This window comes from Fundulus heteroclitus, chromosome 1 (assembly GCF_011125445.2).
Source record: "Fundulus heteroclitus isolate FHET01 chromosome 1, MU-UCD_Fhet_4.1, whole genome shotgun sequence".
Taxonomy (NCBI): domain Eukaryota; kingdom Metazoa; phylum Chordata; class Actinopteri; order Cyprinodontiformes; family Fundulidae; genus Fundulus; species Fundulus heteroclitus.
The window spans coordinates 21017229-21038802 of NC_046361.1; the positions used below are offsets into that span (position 1 = coordinate 21017229).

The 21574-nt window shown below is 40.2% G+C and overlaps 1 protein-coding gene across 2 annotated transcripts in view; it reads right to left on the reverse strand.

Annotated features, from left to right (window-relative positions):
- Window positions 1–2787: 2787 nt before the first annotated feature.
- arhgef25a (Rho guanine nucleotide exchange factor (GEF) 25a) overlaps window positions 2788–21574 on the reverse strand; it is a 65904-nt gene continuing 47117 nt past the window's right edge. Inside the window, exons 6-17 of one of the 2 annotated variants that reach the window (XM_012866550.3) lie at window positions 17103–17169; window positions 16645–16748; window positions 16306–16375; window positions 10486–10575; window positions 10111–10203; window positions 9624–9674; window positions 9455–9532; window positions 9178–9369; window positions 8726–8906; window positions 6642–6859; window positions 6328–6462; window positions 2788–4650 (exon numbers count right to left, since the gene is read on the reverse strand). In XM_012866550.3, the coding sequence (XP_012722004.2) occupies window positions 4528–4650; window positions 6328–6462; window positions 6642–6859; window positions 8726–8906; window positions 9178–9369; window positions 9455–9532; window positions 9624–9674; window positions 10111–10203; window positions 10486–10575; window positions 16306–16375; window positions 16645–16748; window positions 17103–17169 (1402 nt within the window). In that variant the 3' untranslated portion in view covers window positions 2788–4527. Of the gene's footprint in view, window positions 4654–6327; window positions 6463–6641; window positions 6860–8725; window positions 8907–9177; window positions 9370–9454; window positions 9533–9623; window positions 9675–10110; window positions 10204–10485; window positions 10576–16305; window positions 16376–16644; window positions 16749–17102; window positions 17170–21574 lie in introns of both variants that reach the window. The other variant, XM_012866549.3, reaches the window with a different exon arrangement.

The window sequence follows — 21574 nt, forward strand, 5'->3', positions numbered from 1 at the left end:
CGATGGGCTTCGCTTTTACTGCCCAGAATGAGGCTTTATTCTGAGGGCCAGCCAACCAGATGTCTGCTCATCCAGGGGTTTCTTCCCTTTGTTTCAACTGGTGGGAAGCTAAAACAAGCGAAGTGCTTTGTCTTTGTCCGAGGCCTCACAGTGGAGGCCGGGGAATTACAAAGCAACGTTTCTGCTTTAATGCTACGATCAGTTTAACTTCCGTGCAATCAGAGTTAAGGTGAGTTTCCGCTGCAGAACGACCAGGGCCAAGTCTGATAACCATCTACTCCTGAAAAATACCCTGCTGAGGTTGTACGTTTTAAATCTGCCCTGAATAATGTCTGAAATTTTCTTTTGAAAGAGTGCAAAACATTAATAATTGGTTGAATATTCACAGGAATTAGTTTCAGTCATCTCTCAGTTTATACTCCTTGACATTCATAATTTTTTTAAAGTTAAGATGTTTGTCGCTGTGGGTTCTGGAACATTTTCTCCACAGAAACTATTTTCCTGGAAACATCTTAACTACTTATCCGTTTCTTGTGCTGGTTTTCACTTTGATGTCCAAAACCAGGGCATTTTACGCAGATAATGTCCCCTGACTCTGAACTGCACCTCCTCCTGCAGGAGTGACGGTGAGATGTGGGGATGCAGATTTCCGCCCTCTGCAGTGGTTGAGTCCAGGATGGGATCAAAAACAGTGCAGCCAGACCACCACGGCGTCATTACTGAGACATTTCAAAGCAGTTTTGCCGTAAAAGTCAACCACTGTCTTTCCAAACTTTGTGGAAAAGAGTTCCAGTTGCGAAAACAAAAGCTGTAATCTCCAGCAATAAAACCTCAACTCTTGGTTCTGTCACAGTGATGACGTTTTACAATTTATGTTGAGTTACTACAGACTTTATGGAAAGACGTTACAAACTTTACTGAATTTTGCAGAGACAGATCTGTCTCTGACTTTACTCCCCTTTGGAGTGGAGCAGAGACACACAGCAGCTGTATATCAGCATTACTGCAACTTTCAAGATTAAAACCAGCTGCACTTGATGCTAATGCAAATCTGAATATCTGATTTTATTAATGGATTTGAAAGGTAACACTGCAAACTACAGAGTGGATGGGTTTAAACATTGAAGCGGTAATAGTAACACTCTCATCATGGGATGTCAACTTATAATATCTGCATTAATCATTGCACACATGAAAATGTTACAAACGTTCTTTGAGTTAGAAAGGATTTTAATTCTGTCTCAGAATATAACCGCTGCCATTTAATGATATGACTGCAGAATGTTGGATTGTATTCCTTGCCAGAGCTCTCTCTCGTTTCATCTGCTGTCAGTACAAATACCAGTGAACACAGAACTCTCCATCAAAGTAATGTATTTAAGGTTTGTTACACTCATACCTTATTATCTAGTTTAATATTGTAATAATAATGTAAATTTATTTTCAGCTTCAATGGCTGAACAAGTCAGTTTTATTGTGATTCTAAAGCAGGAAATCTTACTTTTCACTTAAAAACCACGCATACAATTGTTGATGTAATATATCTATTTTCAGCTTTGATTACAAATTATGAAATATGTACATATTTAATAATTAATTTAAGTACCCAACAATGGGGCTTTGGGTCCTCAATGCAAAAGTTTGGAGTTATTTATATTTTTTATTTCATTCAAATTATCAAAATTTTTCTAATATATTAAATTTCTTTTTAACAATAGCTCTTTGAGCTTTAAGTCTGTCTTACAGAGTTTTTAGGAGGCTTTTTTTCTTTCCTTACTTTCGTACGTTTCTGCTGCCATAATCTTAAATATAAACCTTCACTGCAAGATTAAATTGAATTCTCGCAGTATTTGTGTGCTACACATTATTAATCTGAATGGCCAGGATACTCAGATGTATATGTGCAATACAATGGAAAAACACCCTGACAGGAATATACAAAGAGTCGTATTCGGCTGTCAAATTAAAAGTACCGTTAGAAAATAAGAACGTTTAAACTGGTATTAAACATAGTTTTCATGAAACCCACATTTCTGTCTTCCTTGTTTTTTTTTATTGCTTTTATTGTTTTTTTTATCCTAATCTTGAATGTTTTGTTTTTTATTAGTTGAAAGAGAAAAATAATTATAATTAACAGAAATAAAGAGTTGAAAACTTCTGTTTGTGTCCAATCTATATAATGTATTTCACTTAGTCAAAGGTTTTCAGTAATATTCTAATTTATTGAATATAACTATATGTATTTTCTCAGGGCAAGTATGAGAGCGTTTATTATGTTGAAATGTTTTGTTGATTTGCCAACAGTGGATTTTTAGAAAAGATCAAAACTATAGGCAGTCAAAATCAGAGTTACTAAGTCAACCCCAGCAGATCATATTTTTTAAAAGCCGTGTGGCACGCGTGTCTGATGGTCTTGATTTGGCATGTAGGGGTGGTCGAGCAATGCCAAGCAGCACTTCTAACGGTGTTTATTAGAGGCTAGGTGGCATTGAAGGATGATTTATGTCTGAAACGTTCCCCATACGCTCTTCAGTTTATGGATTCAGCATCGGTGAAAGCTGAATCCATGAACAGCCCTATATTTTACCTCAAAGTGGAAATGGCAACAAGAAGTGGTCTGGGTAAAATCACGGGGTCAAGTTGTTAAAATATGCCAAATTTTTTTTAACTTCATGAAGCAGAAAATAGTAAATTTGTTGCAAAACAAAATCTTTATTACTTTCTGTTTCTTTGTTTGTTGGAGACACTGTAGAGAGAAGACACATATACATAAAAAAAACCACTGTGTTCAGTTTCAAAAAGACACTTTTTTATTTTATATGATACAACTCTTTCTTGTTGCTCAAATATGACATTAACCAGCCTTCTTTCTGTGTTACATCCGTTACTTCTGGTTCTCTGTAGAGGTATTCCTTTGTGTGTGCTTCATGCAAAACTGCTTGATCAGCCATTTAAATGAGAACTCAGTAAAATACGCTTGAGTTGAAATCAACAAATGTCCTACCTTTCAGTTTTTACTAAGTAATTGATTTTTTGGTTGTTTCTTTAGTTCACTTTTTTTAATAATGTTTCCCAGAATCTTTGTTTTAAAATATTAGCTCTGAAATGGGAGGCCTTTTGATCTTTGGTGCAGCTGTATGATCTAACCCAAAAAGTCTTTTGACGCCCTCTGGTGGCCACAAATGGAAAAGCTGCTTTTTGAAACCCTAACAGTCATATCTTTGATTGTTTTTTTTTTTTTGTTTTTTTAAGAGAGCAATGACAAGCTGAACCCTCCAGTAAGGGCATGACACATCTGAGTGCTGAGCTGCAGCTGTTGTTGGCACTTTTTTAGGAGGAAGAATCATGCAAACAACCAGTTGGATTCGTCAGAGTTCTCGGCATACCTGTGCCCTACTTTCTCCATCAAAGATCAGTGAGGATGTATGTTTGCCTGATGGTATGTACAGTATATGATCCATGAAGGCCAAAGTTATAGAACTCCACAGGGCCGTGACATGGCAACAATAATATCACTTATGTCAGTTGAAATCGATCCGTTTTCAAGGATCACAAAAGAAACGTGTGACTTGGGCATTGTGGCAATCAGTGACCTATAGGGGATGTTGCATGCAGCACTTTGGGCGAGTCTCTTTGGATGCATTTTCAGCTCCTCTGGAGTTGACTAAAGAGTGAAAAAGAAATATGAGGTGACGTCATACCCACAGAGAACCTCTGGGGGGCTCCCTCTTGCCTTCTTGTCCAGATCAAAGGCTGGTCAAACAGAATATCAGAGCACACATGGTGCCCCTCAACACTGTGGCAACAAAGAAAGTTCTTCACTTTTAAAGGAAATTTGAGCGAATAAAGTCCTTGTGATGCCCACATCAAATGTTCTGCCTTTCCCGTTCTTGTCAACATAAACAGCAAACTCAGGTGTCAAATGGGGGAGTAAAAAAAACCCAGAATAACAAACAAACATTTGAATATAACTGTGTTTGTCTTCATTGCAGGGCATAAGAACAAAACTTAAAGAAATTTACCAGAGGGAACAAGAAGAGCCGCTCCTTGCCCGCTCTCATGCACACCAACACTTCCACGAATCATTTCACAAACAAACATCCAGGCACACGCTCAGCTCCAGTGATTGCCCCAATTAGGAATGGAATCATCCAAGATTTCGCTCCATCCCTTTCAAAGAGAGGAATACAAACTCTTCAAAAACAAGAAGGTAGAAAGCAGAAATTGTCATATCACGGAGTGTTTTAAAATTCTGAGCCCAGCAGCATCCCGCTGGGTGCTTTTGGTGTTCGCTGGAGGTGATCAAGGCCACATCACCTCCCTTTTAAGTGGCTCTCTAAAAGGGAGCCAAGCAGTTTATATATTTTTTTTTTTTCAGCCCACGATTCCTCCATATTTCAGGTTCCTCCAGAGTCCCACAGAAAACATACACCACAGGTGCGGACTCAGACTCGCATAAACACGCAGTGCACAAGTGGTGTCTTCACAGCTGGAGCAGTAGCTGCTGTGCTCCTGACTTAGGAGAGTTCAAAGGTCGTCTTCGGCTAGCTGGGCTAGGTTGCTGGGGCGTCGCCCGGCCGAGGGGCCTGACACCGCAGCCTGGTTCACAACATCAGACGCTGAACCTCTGCGGAAGCCCTCTCCTGCTCTCTGCTGGGGGAGAAGAGGACACTGGTCACAGCACTAATCAACACTAATGGACCCACAATGCAACAGAGAAAACATTGACTGTATTTACAATAGATCTTCACATCCCTCCTCGTTCATGCATGTAATGGAAACTGTTAAAACCAGGGGCATGTGAGAAGATGTCCTCAACATATGAAAGGCACTTTGCAAAAGTTCTCATACTTCTTTCTTTTACGATTTAAGATTTATTGCAACTGATAATAGAGTCCAACCATGGCTAATTTAATCTCAGTATAAATATAGCTGTTCTGTGAAGGCCTCATGGGTTTTTCTGAGAACACTGGAGAGCAAACTGTGTCATAAACACCCAGGGCCACAATGGACAGGTCAGAGATAAAGCTGTTAAGAAGTTTAGAGCAGGATCTGGCTACAAAACATCATTTTAAGCTTTGAACTTCTCATAGAGCCCTTTTCTGTTCATAGTCTGAAAAAGGAAAGATAATAGTGCGACTCCAGAAATATCAAGACGGTGTCATCCACCTTAATTTACAGGCTAGGAAAAAATAGGATTAATGGAAAAAGCAGCCAAGAGGCCTATGGGAACTCTGGAGGAGCTGCAGATATCTGCAGCTCAGTTGGGAGAGTCTGATGGAGGTACAGCTATTAGTCACGTCTTTACGAATAAGGGGAAACATCAATGCTGTTTTTAAAATGAAAACTAGGAAGTCCTGCTTGTAGTTTGTGACAAACGCGTGGAAAATGGTGCTCTGGTCAAACCAAAACTGAACTATTACATACAAAATGCTTTGTTTTGGTGAGAACCAACACTCCTCCTCAGCTCTAGGAGTGAACTTGTGCTTTTTTTGCAAAGAGGAATGGACTGAAAATTCAGTTTTTAAATGTGAAAAGCTAACACAGATGCAAACTACATTTTAGAGATTCCCCTTTCCTAAGAGAAATGAGAACTATGTGTCCTTTTCCTTGCACTCAACAATTAGGCACTGCCTTTTTGGTCTAACACATACATTTCCAATAAAATACATCAAGCTTTGCGGTTTTAATGTGACAAAAATGTAGGAAAGCTCAAGGTTATAAATATGTTCCAGAGCGCTGTAGATTCCTGTAGATTCATCATCAGTCTGGGAAACAATTATGTGTGTTTGATTGTCATCTTTCTGCCTCCCCAGTCTGGCCCAGGCCTACTTCCTGTTTGTTTAACGTCACGCAATCTGTCAACCCTCTGCAGACAAAAGCCCAGCGATGACAGAGGGACGTTATCTTGATGATAACAAATTTACAGGATGCTGCACTTAATTGCCAGCAGTTGTTCAAAATTATATAATTATTATTACTTTTATGTAGGATTTTTTTTTTGTTTAGTAGTCCATCAGTTTTCTCAAAGATCATCTACAGTAGAGTTGGTTGAAGCCCCTTTCTTCCAACAGGGGGAGATGTAGCTCTTCTTACTAAGCAACAAATTCCCTCAGATAATGTGTGTCTTTATAAAAAGTTGCAGTTTAATTAGCATTAAGCTGTAAATTAGATTTGCCGTTACATGTGGCAAAAGGGTCTGTAAATTGGCTCCCCGGTGGCTTGTTTTCTGCGGCCTGCAGCTTGCTGCTTGCTTTGTCATCCTGCTTGTTTTACTCGACGGCACAGCGGTAAAAATAACATGCGAAATAATTGCATATACGCTACCTGCGCGCCCTGTGTGGCCGGGGTGTACAGCCCATTTGATACAGCTGGACAGTTTGGCTGATCAGAGAGACCCAGTCGGACGTGTGATGGTGACGCAGTGTGGGAGTCAGCAGGGCATGGCTGGACTACAATGGCCTGCAGACGTAGGTAAGAAAAGGTGATTTACTCACTACTGAAGGGCAGGCACAAATTGTAGGTTTTTTATTATTATTATTGCTATATTTAGGTTCTACAGCCACAAAAGCTTGAAAAGCAGTTTCCGGTAGGGGTAGCAGAAGTGGTGTTATCCACTGGGGGGGGTTACAGATACCTACACCCCTCACTGAGAATGTCTCACTCGGCCCTTGGCTCGGCAGGTAGAGCGCTGGCAGAGATGTGTTGTGAGAGTGGAGGGAGGGCAGCTTGTGGCGGTCGATGGAGGCAGACGAGTGGGGCCGCAGGGCGCTCGCTGCAGACAGCGGAGGCCTCATGGTGCGGCCCAGGCTGTTGGACTTACTCTCTCGTCGCTGATACTCAATTGGTGATTGTAAGGCTGAAAGAAAAAGAGAGTGGAGGCTGGTTTGACAAATTTTTGCAAGTGTGTTAAGAAGCCCAATAAAGTTATTTATCTGCCATTGTCTTGTTTGTGTCCTGTTTGGTACTGGAATGTTATGGCACATAGTAATCGACTATTTATAGGTCCAAATCCACACACAGAGACTCATCAATGTTAGTGTTGCCTATAAAATAAACAATTCTAGTGTGTTTATGAACCGTTTAACAAGTGTTTAGTAATCCTGTCCATAAAGTGACAATGACTAAAAACATAATCTATAAATCATTAGCACTATATATTTACATAACTTTGCAAAAGTTATAAAAAAGTCTATAAACTCCTATAGCTTTTTTACGATAATAAAATACATCTAAATACATTTTGCAAAAAAAAAAAAAGAAAAAAAAGAAGTGCGCTTAAAGTAAATAACTACAATTGAAATGTGTTTAATGAGTGTTGTGTTTATACAGAGACTGTCCTGCAAAAGGCTTTGCAATAAAAACAGTTATGATTGTGAAGTGGATATTACTCCCCACCAGGCTCAGGAACATTTCTAAAGTTCCCAGTCAAAGAAATGTTTGTCACTGCATTTGCAACGCAAGGTAAGTTCTGATCATGCAAATGAAAAAGATACCAAAATTCTGATATTTTTTAGTCAAACTATTTATGTCAAACATAGGTGCAGGAAAAAGCTTTTCTTTCAGTCTGATGGGTTCAAATTTGTATTATTCCAAAAATAATCAGCCAGAAGCCCCTCTGATTTAAGAGTGATTGAGTCTTTTGACTAAGAATTAGCTAAATATTCATATTATTGCAAATTGTTCTTTTCTGTAACTACTTATCATTTCCAGTATTTGTGCACTCTTCTTGCCTAGGGTGTGCCACAAAGTTCTCTTTTTGGGCACCTATATTTTCTATCATATTTGCTCATTCGTCAGCAGATTTTGAGAAATATTAAGTACAGTAAACATATCACCGTTGAGTTCATTATTTTAAGTTACATCTCTTTTAAACTGTATGATGTCTCTAAGTGGCAAATGTTGCCCAGGCACTTACGTAATCTCTGGGACACAAAGCCATGAACAGAGGGATAACAGAGGGATCACCGGAGATTCCCACGGTATTGATATTTGTGTATCAGTGTTTGAACAGATGAACGTGGGCATCTGTAAATTGTGATGAACCAGACTGAAGGTCCGTGATTCTATTGCTGGTACTTTCTGATTTCTCAGGATTTTTATAAGTTTTCACACATGGAAGTGGAGTGTTTGAGGTGTGTCTTAAAAGGCCTTTCGATGGTGTTCTTCTGTTTAACTCAAATGTTGTTAATGTACACAGAACTGACATCATGCTCTGGGCTTTTATACATTGTAAAAACTTTACTGTGTGGACTCTTCTAATTAAAAAAAAATGCTATCTACATAACTATATATCTATATCTATCTATCTATCCATATATACATACATATATATATATATATATATATATATATATATATATATGTATATATATATATATATGTATGTATGTATGTATGTATGTATATATATATATATATATATATATATATATATATATATATATATATATATATATATATATATATGTGTGTGTATACTTAACAAATAGAAATAATTTGTAAATCTTCACTTATCTAAAACAAGATTTAGGTGTTTTTATGTCAAAGTGGAAAAATAGGTTATGTGTTTTTTTATACAATGTATGTTTTGTCATTTTATCTATATAATAAACAAAAACAGATGTAGCTTTTGCACACAGGCTGATGACAAGCTAAGTGAAAAGAAGAACATAATTAATGAAATTCAGAGATCCACAGTCCTTAAAACATCGTCGGGTCGTACCATTAAGGAAGTTGCGCTGGCTTTCCAGTATCTGAACCACATCGCTGACCCACGCTCTGCAGATCTCGGCAGAGGAGCCCTGCAGTTGGTACCGCACCACACTCCCGTCCGGGTTTCGCGAGGTCAGTACAAAACGCGCATCATCGCCCTCCACGCTGGGCTCCACCCCCAGGCAGCTAACCTGCAGAACAACACATCTGACTAACACCTGGGAAGATAACATCCTGCTGAAACAGCTTGTTAAATAACTCGTGTGATTCTCTGGAGAGCTCACAACGGGGAGTTACATAACATGCTAATTTAGGGAAGAATTAGTGTGATACAAATCTGTTGTGTAACTCGCAACTTGGGTGGGTGTTGTGCTTTCTTAATTCTGGGTATTCAGATTGTTTTTTCAAATCCTGTGGGCCTTCATGGAAGCTAAAATAAAAAAAATAAAAAAAAGCACGCACCTTGATGCTGTTTTTAAAGATGTACCCAGGGATGGAGAAGCCTTTTTTCCTGTCAATTGGCTCGCTGAAGATGACCAGCTGCTCAAACAGGAAGACTCGTCTCTCCCTGGCTCGAGACAGAAAGCCACTGTCCTGCTCTGTGACGGTGAAGGTGTCCTGCTGAAGCAGCTTGCCCTGCGCTGTGATCTTCCCCTGGTGCACAAACATTAAAAAACAGAGGAAGTGTGGCGGTTTTCTTTCACCTTGGGGCAGATGAAAAGCTGCTGTGAGGACGTACCTCGAAACCTTGTAATCTGCCCACATTCATCATGTCATCGCAACGTTTTGGCACCAAGCACATCACTTCCACTGCTTTCTGTTTGCCAGACAAAAATGAGAATCGTTTTCATGGACGCTCACTTTGACAGGTATCTTGAAGCCACAAAAGTTCCCATCGGGACACCTACCTCCAGCTCTTCGGTGTTCATCCCAGCTTTGGTGTAATATTTGAAAAAGTCCTGTAGAAATAAACACAGCATGGTCACCGGAGCATTCCAGGTTTATTGCCCAGAGTGAGGTGAGGACATCTGGCGGTCTATTTATGTTTTTTTTTTTTTTTTTTTCGTTCATTCAGTCATTCATTAGAGCGCTAAAAAGCAAAGTTTAAAAGTAGGTTTTATACAACTGGCCAGAATGTAACGATCACTCTCAAAGACGTTTACACGCTATTGTTTAAATCCTCTGGCAGGGAAGGAGACTCATTCTGTAATTGGCCTCTTCCTCTGTTAGTGGAAAGCAGCCTGACAGACAATATGCTCAGTGTGTGTCTTGATGTTTTTAAGCACATGATGTTTACATAAGCCCACATGCCCCAGCTGTGTGTATTTCTGCCCAGTGCGTGTGTTTGGGCTTGCTGGTGTGTGGTCAGCAGCAAAGCAATGCCTCCTTTGTCACCTTGAGCAGAAGCTGGTACTTCATGATCCTCTGGACAGGTTTGATGAGCAGGTCATTGAGCTGCAGCCTTTGTCCCAGCTGCAGACGAAGCTCCTGGAAGAAGAAAAAAAAAAAGTCGTCAACATGTCAGCGCATCTCAAAACAGGACATCTGATAGCCAATAACCTCTGACTTAAGTGGCTTAGATTCTGAAAAATTAAGTGAAGTCAAAAGGGATTGACACCACCACGTATTAAATGTACTAAAACATAGCAGAGACACCAGGGCACACCAAACGTTAGGATGGGACAGTATACTGCTGCTGAGATAAAACATCCACTACAAATGGATTCAACTGTCCTTCAGTTTTCAGTAGAAAAGGCAGCCAATTCTCACCTCAAAGTAGGTCTCGATATACTCTGAGACGATATGCTCCGACTTGGGCTTGTTCTGACAGTACACAACATACATGTGAAGACGTCTCTCCTGCAAACCAAGACGAGAACAACAACAAACAAAATCAATCCAGTGGTACAAATTATCATGATTATTTCTGATGTTTATTGAGATGAAGGGGGCATTTTTTTGTGTGTGTGTTAGGGCGCCGGGAGAGAACAAATCACTTCTTGAACTTTCATACGTCACATCACAGTCATGGTTTGTCCTTTTCCTAATTTTGCAATCACCTGACCATCTAGGGCAGGGATCAGCAACCTTTTCTATTCAAAGAGCCCCTTTTACCCCCCGGTGCTAAGAAATAAAACATTTTCCAGAGCAATAAAAAAAAAAGATTTCAGAAATATGCAAGTCATGAAATGTAGTGTTTTGAAAGCTGAACTTTAAAGAGGTTTTATTTTCAGATTTTAGAAAAAAAAAATCTAAATTCGCTATGGTAGAAAAAAAAATTGTAGTACGAGGCAACCTGAGTGAAGAAAGGTAGGTAGCCATATAAATACATAAAGCACATAGTTTCATGCTAAATAAAATACTTTTAAAAGCCTTGGTGTCCTTCTCTGTGCAGATATCACATAAAGCCAAAGAGATGAACTGCTAAAGCCAGCCGTTCTTGTTGCCTTTATAATTGATGAATTACTAACTGGTTTTGTTAGAGCCACAGTGGAGGTGCCAAAGAGCCACATGTAGCTGCAGACCCCTGGTCTAGGGGTGAAAGTTTCATGCTGTATATACATGTGGCTCTTTGGGGTACACTGTACACCGATGGTAAAATAATTGTTAGTGGATATAATCAGAAACTGAACTCCTGTTCAGTGTTAGCTACCACAATCACTCATTATCATGCTGAGGTAAGGGAATCTTCCTCATTGCAGACAAAACCTCTGCAAAGAAAAGCAAAAGATTGAGCACAGTTTTTATCAGGTCACTGCTCTGACATTGCAAGATTGCATAACATTTTCTTAGATTTTGCAGCATTGGTGCATTTGTACTGCACAGAACCTCCAAGTGGTGACGCTTTTACCACAGAACTTTATTACAGGCTTTTATAGCTTGAGGCAGCTTGGTCATGTCAGGATTACATTACATGTGTTACTGTATGACATACATAGAAAAGTGACATTATAGCATTATTCACAGATACCTGTATATATTTACATAGCAATAAAACACAGGGCAGATACACACCCAGGGGTATCATTGGGAAGGAGAGATATATGTACTGGCTTCTTTTGTAAAAGGTGCAGGTCATTTCCCCGAAATATTTAACCATCTGCCATGGAAGGTTTCATACTGACAGTATGCCAATTTGAACCTTTGAAGAGGACAACATGGTGTAATATAAAACCTTGACAAAATACTGCGATAAAACTTGGGAATTCAGCTTATTTATATTTAACTTAATAATGAATCAAAACATTTTACTGCAAAGAGAAATAAATGGATATGGCATGGTAGTGGATATGAAGTGGCTTGCTTGTGGATTTGAAATGCAGTGAGAATTGGGAATCGGGCGAATTTACCCCGCTTTTCTGGATTTTTTTCAGTTGTTCCACAAACAATTTTCAGTTGTAAATTATTTGTTGTAATGTTGATTTTTTTTTTATGTTTTTGATATTATTGTTAGATGTTTGTACTTCTGCTTTGTTGTTTGACTTAACTGAAAGTCATGTATGTAATTTTGTTAATGTGTTTTCATTATTTATGTAATCCTGATATAATACCAAATACTAAAAGACTTCACTTTTTAGCCTGGGTGAGAGAAAAAAAAATCGCCTTTGATATCAGCGCACCCACGTGAAATGCTCCTGAAAGAGACGAGAAAAAGGGAACAGCTTTTCAACGTGCGGTTGGTCTCGTTGCTGTTTGGGATGAAAGGCGGCGGAACAACAATGATTTGTCTGCGAGTGCAGCACCTTTTGAAGCTGACTCTGTCTGGCGGTGCCTAGTCTTCTGTAACTAATTGGCATGGGAATGCAGATGTGGCAGTCCTGAGAGAACTAATGGCTTTACATGTAAATGAGCAGCAGGTTATGTATAATTTATCTAAGCCACCCTTCAGCGTAACCAGAGCCTTTACAGCCTGTCGATATGAGAGCACCTAGCAACCAGCCCGCCTGGATATGTAGACGACGGACAGCATGTAACGCTGTAAACAGCCACTGTCCGTGTGTGAATGACTGTTCTGTCTGTGTGCCTTCTAGTACTCAGTATAAATCAATTTACGCATGTTTACACGCTGCATGTGTGTAAGTGAGCGCACATGGTGCATATTGGTGACACAGATCTTGTTAAAAGCGGCTTGATTTTTCTGCTTTTCATTAGGGCCGTGTTCCCAGTCTGCTTGTTTTCACAGTTTGACACCGCGCTTAGATTCACTTGGAGCTTTTTCTAAATCCTCCACAGGCCTTTTAAGTTGATTATCCAGTGGGCCGAGTCTCTCGTCCAAAAAAGAGCTTTAATATAAAAGGAACGGATCTATGACTTGATTATGTTTGAAGAAGAAGCAAAGCCAAGCTGCAGTTGAATTGCCCATTCTTGTCCACCTAGACTGCATGTGCCACCACTTAAACAAAATGCATAAATTTATTTTTTTTCCTCCCCGTGTGACCCCATGGATAATATCTTCAGCTCCCCAGTGGTTTAGGTCCTAAGTTTCAGACAGAAGTTTTTGTGTCAACATCAATGATTTTGTATCCAACTCTGCAGACCTCCATAGGGGGCACAATAAAGCGTCACACTGGGTCCTCTTAAGTTTTCATTATGCCTGCTTCCACTTGGTGCAAAATTCATCCTTTTTTTTATTATTCAGACAAATTATCAAGTTTATTTTCCACTGAAGCACATGGACAGCTATCTTATTGTATATTGTAGAGGACCCAAAAGCAGACACGAGACAGACAGGATTATTGTAAGGAGATGTTTGTTGACCGTCAAATTGAAATCAGGAGACGAATAGCACTGTATTTTCTCAATTTTAATAAGAACAAATTAGAAAAACATGTTATTTAGACACAAGAGCACAGCTGGACTCTTTGTGTCAACATATCCTCTCTGACCTCATGTGAGAAAAGTGCTCTCACAAATTTGGGTGGGAAAAAAAATGTTTTTACTTCGTTGTCATCTGATCAATCCTTCTTGTTCAAAATAAATCATAATATCTCTACAAAAAAAACTTACAACAGTAATTACTGAGTTGATAACCTATGTTGCAGCTCTTCTCCTCTTGGCATTAGTCAGTTTTCTGTTTTTTTCTTTACAACATGGTACAAATTGCCAGCATTAAATCTTTAACTGGTGCAAACACACATCTGTGCAACTTTGGCTTCACTTTACTGATCTCCAGATCCCTTCCAAATACATTTTAGGATTATCTTTTGTGTGTTAATGCCTCTTAATGAGTGTGCTCCATTTTATCTTTCTGAACAGTTGCACCCATCTAAAAACCACCCCTCAGGTCAGTGGAGCAGAAGCTTTCATTTGTTTCATGCACATGTTGCACACTCAGAGGAGAAACTCAATTAAATTCAATTCAGATTTGTTTATATAGCGCCAATTCACAACACATGTCATCTCAAGGCACTTTAACAGGTCAACTCAATCAAATCATCCAGACAGATTTTTCAAAAACGTTTTATGTCTAAGGAAACCCAGCAGATTGCATCAAGTATTTTACAAGCAGCATTCATTCCTCCTTAAAGAGCATTTAGTCACGGTGGACAGTTGTCTACATTGTTTGATGACTTTGCATCAATCCCTCATACCGAGCATGCGTGTAGCGACAGAAACAGCTGTTGACCTCACTTTTAATCACTCTTTGCTCTTCTTTTGGATATTCCTTTATTCTTTGGCCCATGTTTGTCTTTTATGTTGGGTTTTACTGGATAGCACTTCAATCCTTCCCTTCACAATTTTGTGCCATTGCAGTTTTGATAATTTCATATGAAATGATGCCGTATACCATAAGATGTTTCATATTGGCCACGAGTAAGTTCGTTCAAAGCCATTTTTTTTATAATACATTGCAAGACATATAGTCATTTGATCCTGATAAGTAATAACCAACAGTCTGAAGTCACACGGAGGTATATTAGCTGGATTGTGGGTATTTCGTAAACAGAATACAAAAAATAATGCAGACTTTTAATATATTAATATAAGAACAAATGAGATTTGTGGTGAGATCTAAACAAATTTTGACCATTTTTCTCCATAATTCTGAAAAATTAAACTCATTGTTTTTCATACTGAGTAACAAAATGGTCTACCTTTGAGTGTGTAATAAAAGTAGGAAGAGAGGCTCTTCTAAAGTGTAGGTAGTAAATGGGGGGCACAAATCTGTGAAAAGGTGAATTAACCAAACCACATTCTCTTAGGCATGTTGTTGTTTTTATACTGCTTTATAAATCAAGTCTTAATGGGTAACACAAAAATCAAAAACAATATCCTTAAAGGTGAAACTTTGTCTGTGTTTTTGCTTCATACTTGGCCTATGACCAGGGTGTCCAAACCTTTTGTCACATTGGCCAAAATCATCAAGCCAAAAGTACTCGTAAGTCAAAAACGTTTCTTGAAAGACTAGAATTTCCAAGAAATCATATTGCATTTTTTTTTGCACCAGCTCAACAATATACTAAGCTTTATTTTAAGTAAACACATGAAGTACTCCATTTGTGTGTTGGAAAGTGATATGTACATCACTGCAGTTCCGAAACCAAGAGTTTTACACGTTTCCCTTATTAAAAGGCATCCAGTCAGAAATTATTTTGCACTTGATTGGAAAAAAAAAACAAATAGATGGAAATTGATTCTATTCTTAGCCATAAAAAAAGGATTTGGGTCACTCTGTCTTTCAAACTGTTTGCTGTATTCAGTCAAATTTAATGAATTAATTAAAAGCAGATTTGGGTTTCTGACAAAGTCGCTGGATAGACATGTTCCTGTTTACTGGGAAATTAAAGAAGGAAACAGTGAGTGTTTATTAAAAAAACAAATAGCTTGTGTTGCACCTAACATTTTCCATTCTAAGGAATGGAAGAAAATCTTAGAAATTGTGTTGACAATAGTTTTGCTCTAATTAGAAATAATAAAAAAAGCTTCCATCTGCATCAACAACCTTTGCTGATAGGTCTAATTTGTAAAATTCCTGAATGACAGTCAGGTGACGCACAGAATCAGGGCTAAGAGTAGCCCCTGGGCCACAATGTGGACACCCCGGCCTAGAATAGTTTTAACATAAGTAAATCAGGTGTTTGGGCAACATTTTTATGTTTTAAATGAAAAAGCTCAAGCTGAGATTAACTTTTCATTCTATCTCTCTCTCTCTCTCTCTCTCTCTCTCTCTCTCTCTCTCTCTCTCTCTCTCTCTCTCTCTCTCTCTGTCTCTCTCTCTCTCTCTGTCTCTCTCTCTCTCTCTGTCTCTCTCTCTCTCTCTGTCTCTCTCTCTCTCTCTCTCTCTCTCTCTCTCTCTCTCGCTGGTGTTTACTGAACAACCCAGACTATGAGATCGTCCTGTACAAGTCATTTCACTGAGCACCGCTGTTAAAAGCTCAACTTGACCAACATGTATCAGGAGGAAGGGAAGTGAAAGGAACCAGGCTGGGAGGGGAAAAAAGGAAAGTGCTCTGTCTGTTTTCTTTCCTTTCTTTTCTCCATCACACCCAATTGCAGCAAGGAAGCAGACACAGACCCACCTAGTCCACTAATGCATGTGTGTGTGTGCGTATGTGTGTCTATGCTTACATGATGTTTATATATACTCACATGTTTAATAAAGAGCTGAGCCAGCCTTTCTGGCTCCACCAAACACTTCTCCAGCTCGCCCAGGAAGTAGCTACACAGAAAGAAACACACACATTCAGGCACACACACACACACACACACACACACACACACACACACACACACACACACAAACATAATCATCCTCCAAAAACGGAAAATTCAGATTTGCTTTGTGAACTTTTGTGCCTTCTTTTTCCACTCGGACACAAACACATTACTCCACAGCTCCCCGTCCGCTTAGTCTGCTTTTGAAACATGGAGCTGTCAACATTCTTTGAAGGGGGGAAAAAAAAAATTCCTTAAATACTTGGGACTCACTCTTTATGCCAGTCATATATCTGGTGAATGTTTCCAAAAACAATCTTGTCCTTTCCTTTCATATCCTCTGGAACACCCTTGGAGCTCATTGTGGCCATGTAGCCCTGCAGAAAGGAAGCGCAAAAACGCTGATCATGCCAGCAGTGCATTGCTAAGTCGTTACAGCAAAGAGCAGCAATCCCACACCAGATAATACTAAGCTTTTATTAACTTTCAGATGGCGAGAATTCCTCTCTAAACCGAAATATCTGTTGCTATTTGAGGCACCGAGAGATGGATCGCTCAGTAATATAATACTCCTTAGGCTTATAATTCATAAAATCTGCTTAGGACTGGAGACGGTGGGATGGAAGCAGACCAAAGTGTGGAGCGAAGTGAAGGGATTTTTGATGATTAGGATTTGGAGTTGTCTTTGATAGACTGGGTGGATGAATGTCAGTGCAGACTGTGAGGTTTACCTCCACTATGAGCCCCAGGTCTTCCACATAGTACTTCTCTGTCTCTATAAGCTCCTGCAGTACATACCTATAGGGGCACAAAGAGGAGACGATGAGTGTTACTGAATTTATTTTACACCTTTAAACACATGACAGCGCTTTAATGATTTCATAATTTGAAGAGTTTTCCTTTTGCTTAAAAAAAAAAAAACAACCCATTGCTACCTTTCTGCGAGAGACGACGTGATTCAGGCGCATGTGACAGGGAAGAACGCAGACAGTATTTAGTCGGTGCACTTTTACTTTAATAAAGCTGATCTTACAGAATTCCCTGCAGAAGGTTTTGAAGTTAGCAACCAGCAATTCAGCCGTGCATGCAAAAAAAAAAAAAAAACATGGACTAACGCATGTTTTTGATCAGTTTTAACGGTCTCTTAAAGAACAACAGCAAGCCTCAAACGTCACAACACAAGCTCAGCATAAAACATAAAACATGAGCTGGGAGCTAAAGAGTACCAGTCAGGTTCGAAGCTCTGCGGGATTTTGGGTTGCATAAATTAATGCCTTGGTTTTCACAACAGATCTAAAGCATTACTTTTTCTCCATGCCTGTCAATTTATGTACGTCCATTAATGCTTACATTGTACACGCTTACTTAAACTCTACTTAGGTATTTGAAGCCTCTCTATGCTGCAGAAAACTACGTTTAGTTTTGGCACCAAGAGCCACCATGCAGTATTTTTCCTGTTTTGAGCAGATTTAGCACAATGGCTGACTGGATTTGTGTCCCTCTGGTATGGTGGATGGTGCTCAAATCTCTCCTGAAAACATGGTTCTAAATCTTAATATCATCCCAAATGACCAGACAATCCTTTTTTTTCTAAGCTGACTAATCACCCACTCATTTAACACAGTTTGTCTCAGTTTATTCTCCCTCTGTCTCATCCATCCATTCATCATTACCTCATCCAAACACATTTTTTCTCACATCCACCCTCTCCATCCCTCCATACAACCCATTTTCCAGAACTCACCTCAGTTCTTTTCGATTAATAAAACTGAAATGTGTTTGTTTCTCTACAAAGGTACCCCAGAATGCTTAACATGACAATTTATTCTTCATACTTTACCTCATTTCCATCCATATTAATTTCAATAAACCTTCCCTATTCTTAGGACCTTATGTTGCCTCAAACAGAAAATGTGTGGGGGATTCTAGGATCTGATATAGGATCCTGATCCTGATCCTAGATCAGAAACCACCAAGGATTTACCTAGTTTATTTTGTATTATGAGTAGAAACAATTAAGCACTGTGATTTTCTGCTTTCTGTATGTTTGTTAATGTATGAACAATTAAGCTTTGAATGTTAGTGATGCAGCTTGCTACAGTGAACCTACAGAAATCTAGTCAAGGATTTACTTAGTTTATTCCTTTGTTAATATAATATTTTTCTATTCCTATGTAATATTTCCCTCTAATGTTTTTCTGTGCATGTACAGCACACTACTGAAAAGTGCCATATAAATGCCATATAAACTTGCCTTGCCTAGGTTGGCAAGATCAAGTTGCTAACCAAGACTCAGTTTTCAGATCAAAACCCTGGTCTTCCTCTGAGATCCAACAATCAACCAAATTGTTGTGATGTGCTCTTTGTTTATTAAAGTGAAGGTGGGACAGGCAGAATGTACAATGCCTTGCAAAACCATTCATGCACCCTTTTGTTTTTAGTTTTCATCACGTTACAATCACAAACTTCAGTGTACTTTAATGGGATTTTATGTGGTCGAACAACACAAAGTAGGACAGAACTGTGAAATACCAGGAATAAAAATAAATAAATAAATAAATAAACATTGTAATCTGAAAAGTGTTACATATATTTGAGTTAACCTACTCTTAGTCAAAACTCTGTAGACCCCTCCCCACTCCCACCCCCACCCCTCTCACCGTAATTACGGCTGCAGGTCTTTTGGGATATGTTTAGACCCACTTTGCAAATATAAAGTCATATTAAATGAATTAGAATATGAGCTCCAATGAGGCTCACTAGTGAGATTAAATGTACCATTTGAAAATAGCGACCTTTCAGCAGGCATTTAACGTACTTCTCATTAAGGCCACGTTTCTGTGTGAAAGAGGTTTTCTTTATTGGATGGGTGCAACATTCCAATCTCAAATGTCATGTTTTCATTGGCGGTAAGCAGAAAATCTTCATAATTAGCGGAAATAATGGCTTGAAAACACCAGTCTGTGTGTAATCTGCAGGTACGTGAAGAAATGGACTCCTGTGGTGCTCAAGCACCTGCCCTTTTGCCCTGGATGAGAAAAGTGCCCTTTCTGCTGGAGAGCAAATTACTTCTTCATTCATGAGTATTTAAGAATAAAAATAACCCTCTCTCTCATCAGTTACCCCCAGTGTTTTGATATTTGAAGGCCATTTACTAGGGTTGTTGTGAGAACTCTGCCCTCCTCCTCCTCTTATCCCTCATCCAGTACTGAGCAAAAGGACAAACTCTTCCGACACGCAGCATCAGACAGACAGAATTACTGTGTTTGTGCAATCTCCAGCCACAATACTTAACATTAAGCCACAGCTGAAAACTTTACATGGGGGGGGCTAGGTGTCACGCATGCTGAAATCACTGGCCTTTTCGTGCAATGAGCGTGGTGACCGACAGGTTCAAACGAGCATTGAAAAGGCGCTGCAGACACACGAATGATGCACGCTTCGAAACACACAAAGTGCAACGCTAAAGAAAAACGTTGCAAACGAAAAGTGCTCCGATGACAAAAGATAAACGCAAGATGAAAAATGTTGCAAGTACCAAGAGCAACAGCAAGTAAAAACAACAAACTGCAAACTCCCTCCAAAGAAAACATGTCATGTGGGACCACACCCTCAGGGAAGACAAGCACGCTTGTATTACCTATGTAAATATGCTGATGTTCTATGATATAGTATAAGAATATGGCCGCGTGTTTAAATAAAACATGGATAAAAATGTTCCTTTTCACTTTTCCCTACAGCTTTCGTCTGGTCATCACATTAACGTCTTTGACATATGACAGGGATCTGACATTAGCAGACTTTTTTCATGGGATTCTTCGAACCGAACTGCTAACACGTCCCTAAAACCTTTTTTTCTACTGTTTACCAAAGGTGCTTTTTGGAACAGGAGCTACAAAGACCATTATAAATTGCGTGGGGCCTTTGCGGTTAGTGGAGTAAAGCAGCTCCATCAACAGTTCAGTGATGGGAGGCCACCTGAACATGTTTAGAAACAAATGAGCTTGGGCTGGGATGGCAAGGGTAAGGTGGGGGGAGGGAGTGGGTTTATTAGGTATTTAGGGGGAGGGGGGGGCTCTGGCCGGGTGGCTCGTGCGGGTCGTGTTGGCCCGCCCTCTTGGGGGGGCCCGGTCCGGGGGGCGTCTGGTCGGGGGCCGGGGCCGGGGGTCGGGCACAAGCAGTCGTATAGTCGATTTGGGGTGTCCCCCCCCCCTTTGGTCAGTGTTGGATGTGAGTGTTATGTGGGAATGTGTGTACAGCGTCTTTTTTTTTTTTTTTTTTTTGTGTGTGGCGAGTGGGGCACAAGGGAGGGATGGGGTGAATGAGTTTTTTTTTTTTTTTTTTTTTTTTTTTTTTTTTTCAGGTATGGGTGTGGTCCGCTCCCTCTCCCAAGAACATCTCAAGTCTCCGATAGGTGCGGAGCCCATCCCCCCACGTCCTGCCCTCCTCCACTTCGTTGGCGGGCGCCTTGGCCCCCTGGCGCATTAGTTGGCTTCGGGTTTGGGGCGGGTTCCCGGGCGTGCGCCGGCCCGCTCCTGGCGGCCTCTTCGCGGGGCCTGGCCCCCCGGGGGGCGGCCGGGGCCCTCGTCGCGGGGGCGGGGCGCCCCTGGGGCCTCTGGCCCTCAGGGCCCATGGCCGGGACCACTTCAGCGGGGCTGGCTGCCGGCGGAGCCCACGGGCTCGTCTCCGCGGCTCTTGAGGGCGTCGACATTGCGGTGGCTGGGGGATTTCCTCGGGGTCGTCTCTGCTCCTTCCTTGGGGGGGGGGGTTGCAGATATCCTGTGTCGGCCCCTCCTGGGCGACCTGCTTTAGGGACCCCTTTGGGAGTCCGGGGTTACGGGTCCCCTGACGCCTGCCTCTGTGCTCGGGGAAGGTGGGTCTTTGGTTCTCCACAATCACTATCAAGCTATTTCTGGATAATCTTCACCTAAACTAGTGCACTTTCACATCTCCCACTGGTGCTGGGTCCCAGGTATTAAGTGTTCACTTATATACAGTAATCTTATAATTTATTTATTTATTTATTTATGTTGTGTCACTTTCTTTTTTCAAATATCACATTACACATGGCAGCTTACATAATAATATATATGATTTAGCAATGGCATCTAGGTGTTATTAGAGTGTATCTGTTGCTTTATGTCTGTTGGTTGTGCTGTTCTTTTTGTGTCTCTTTCCAGGTGATGGAGCAGACAGAGGACAT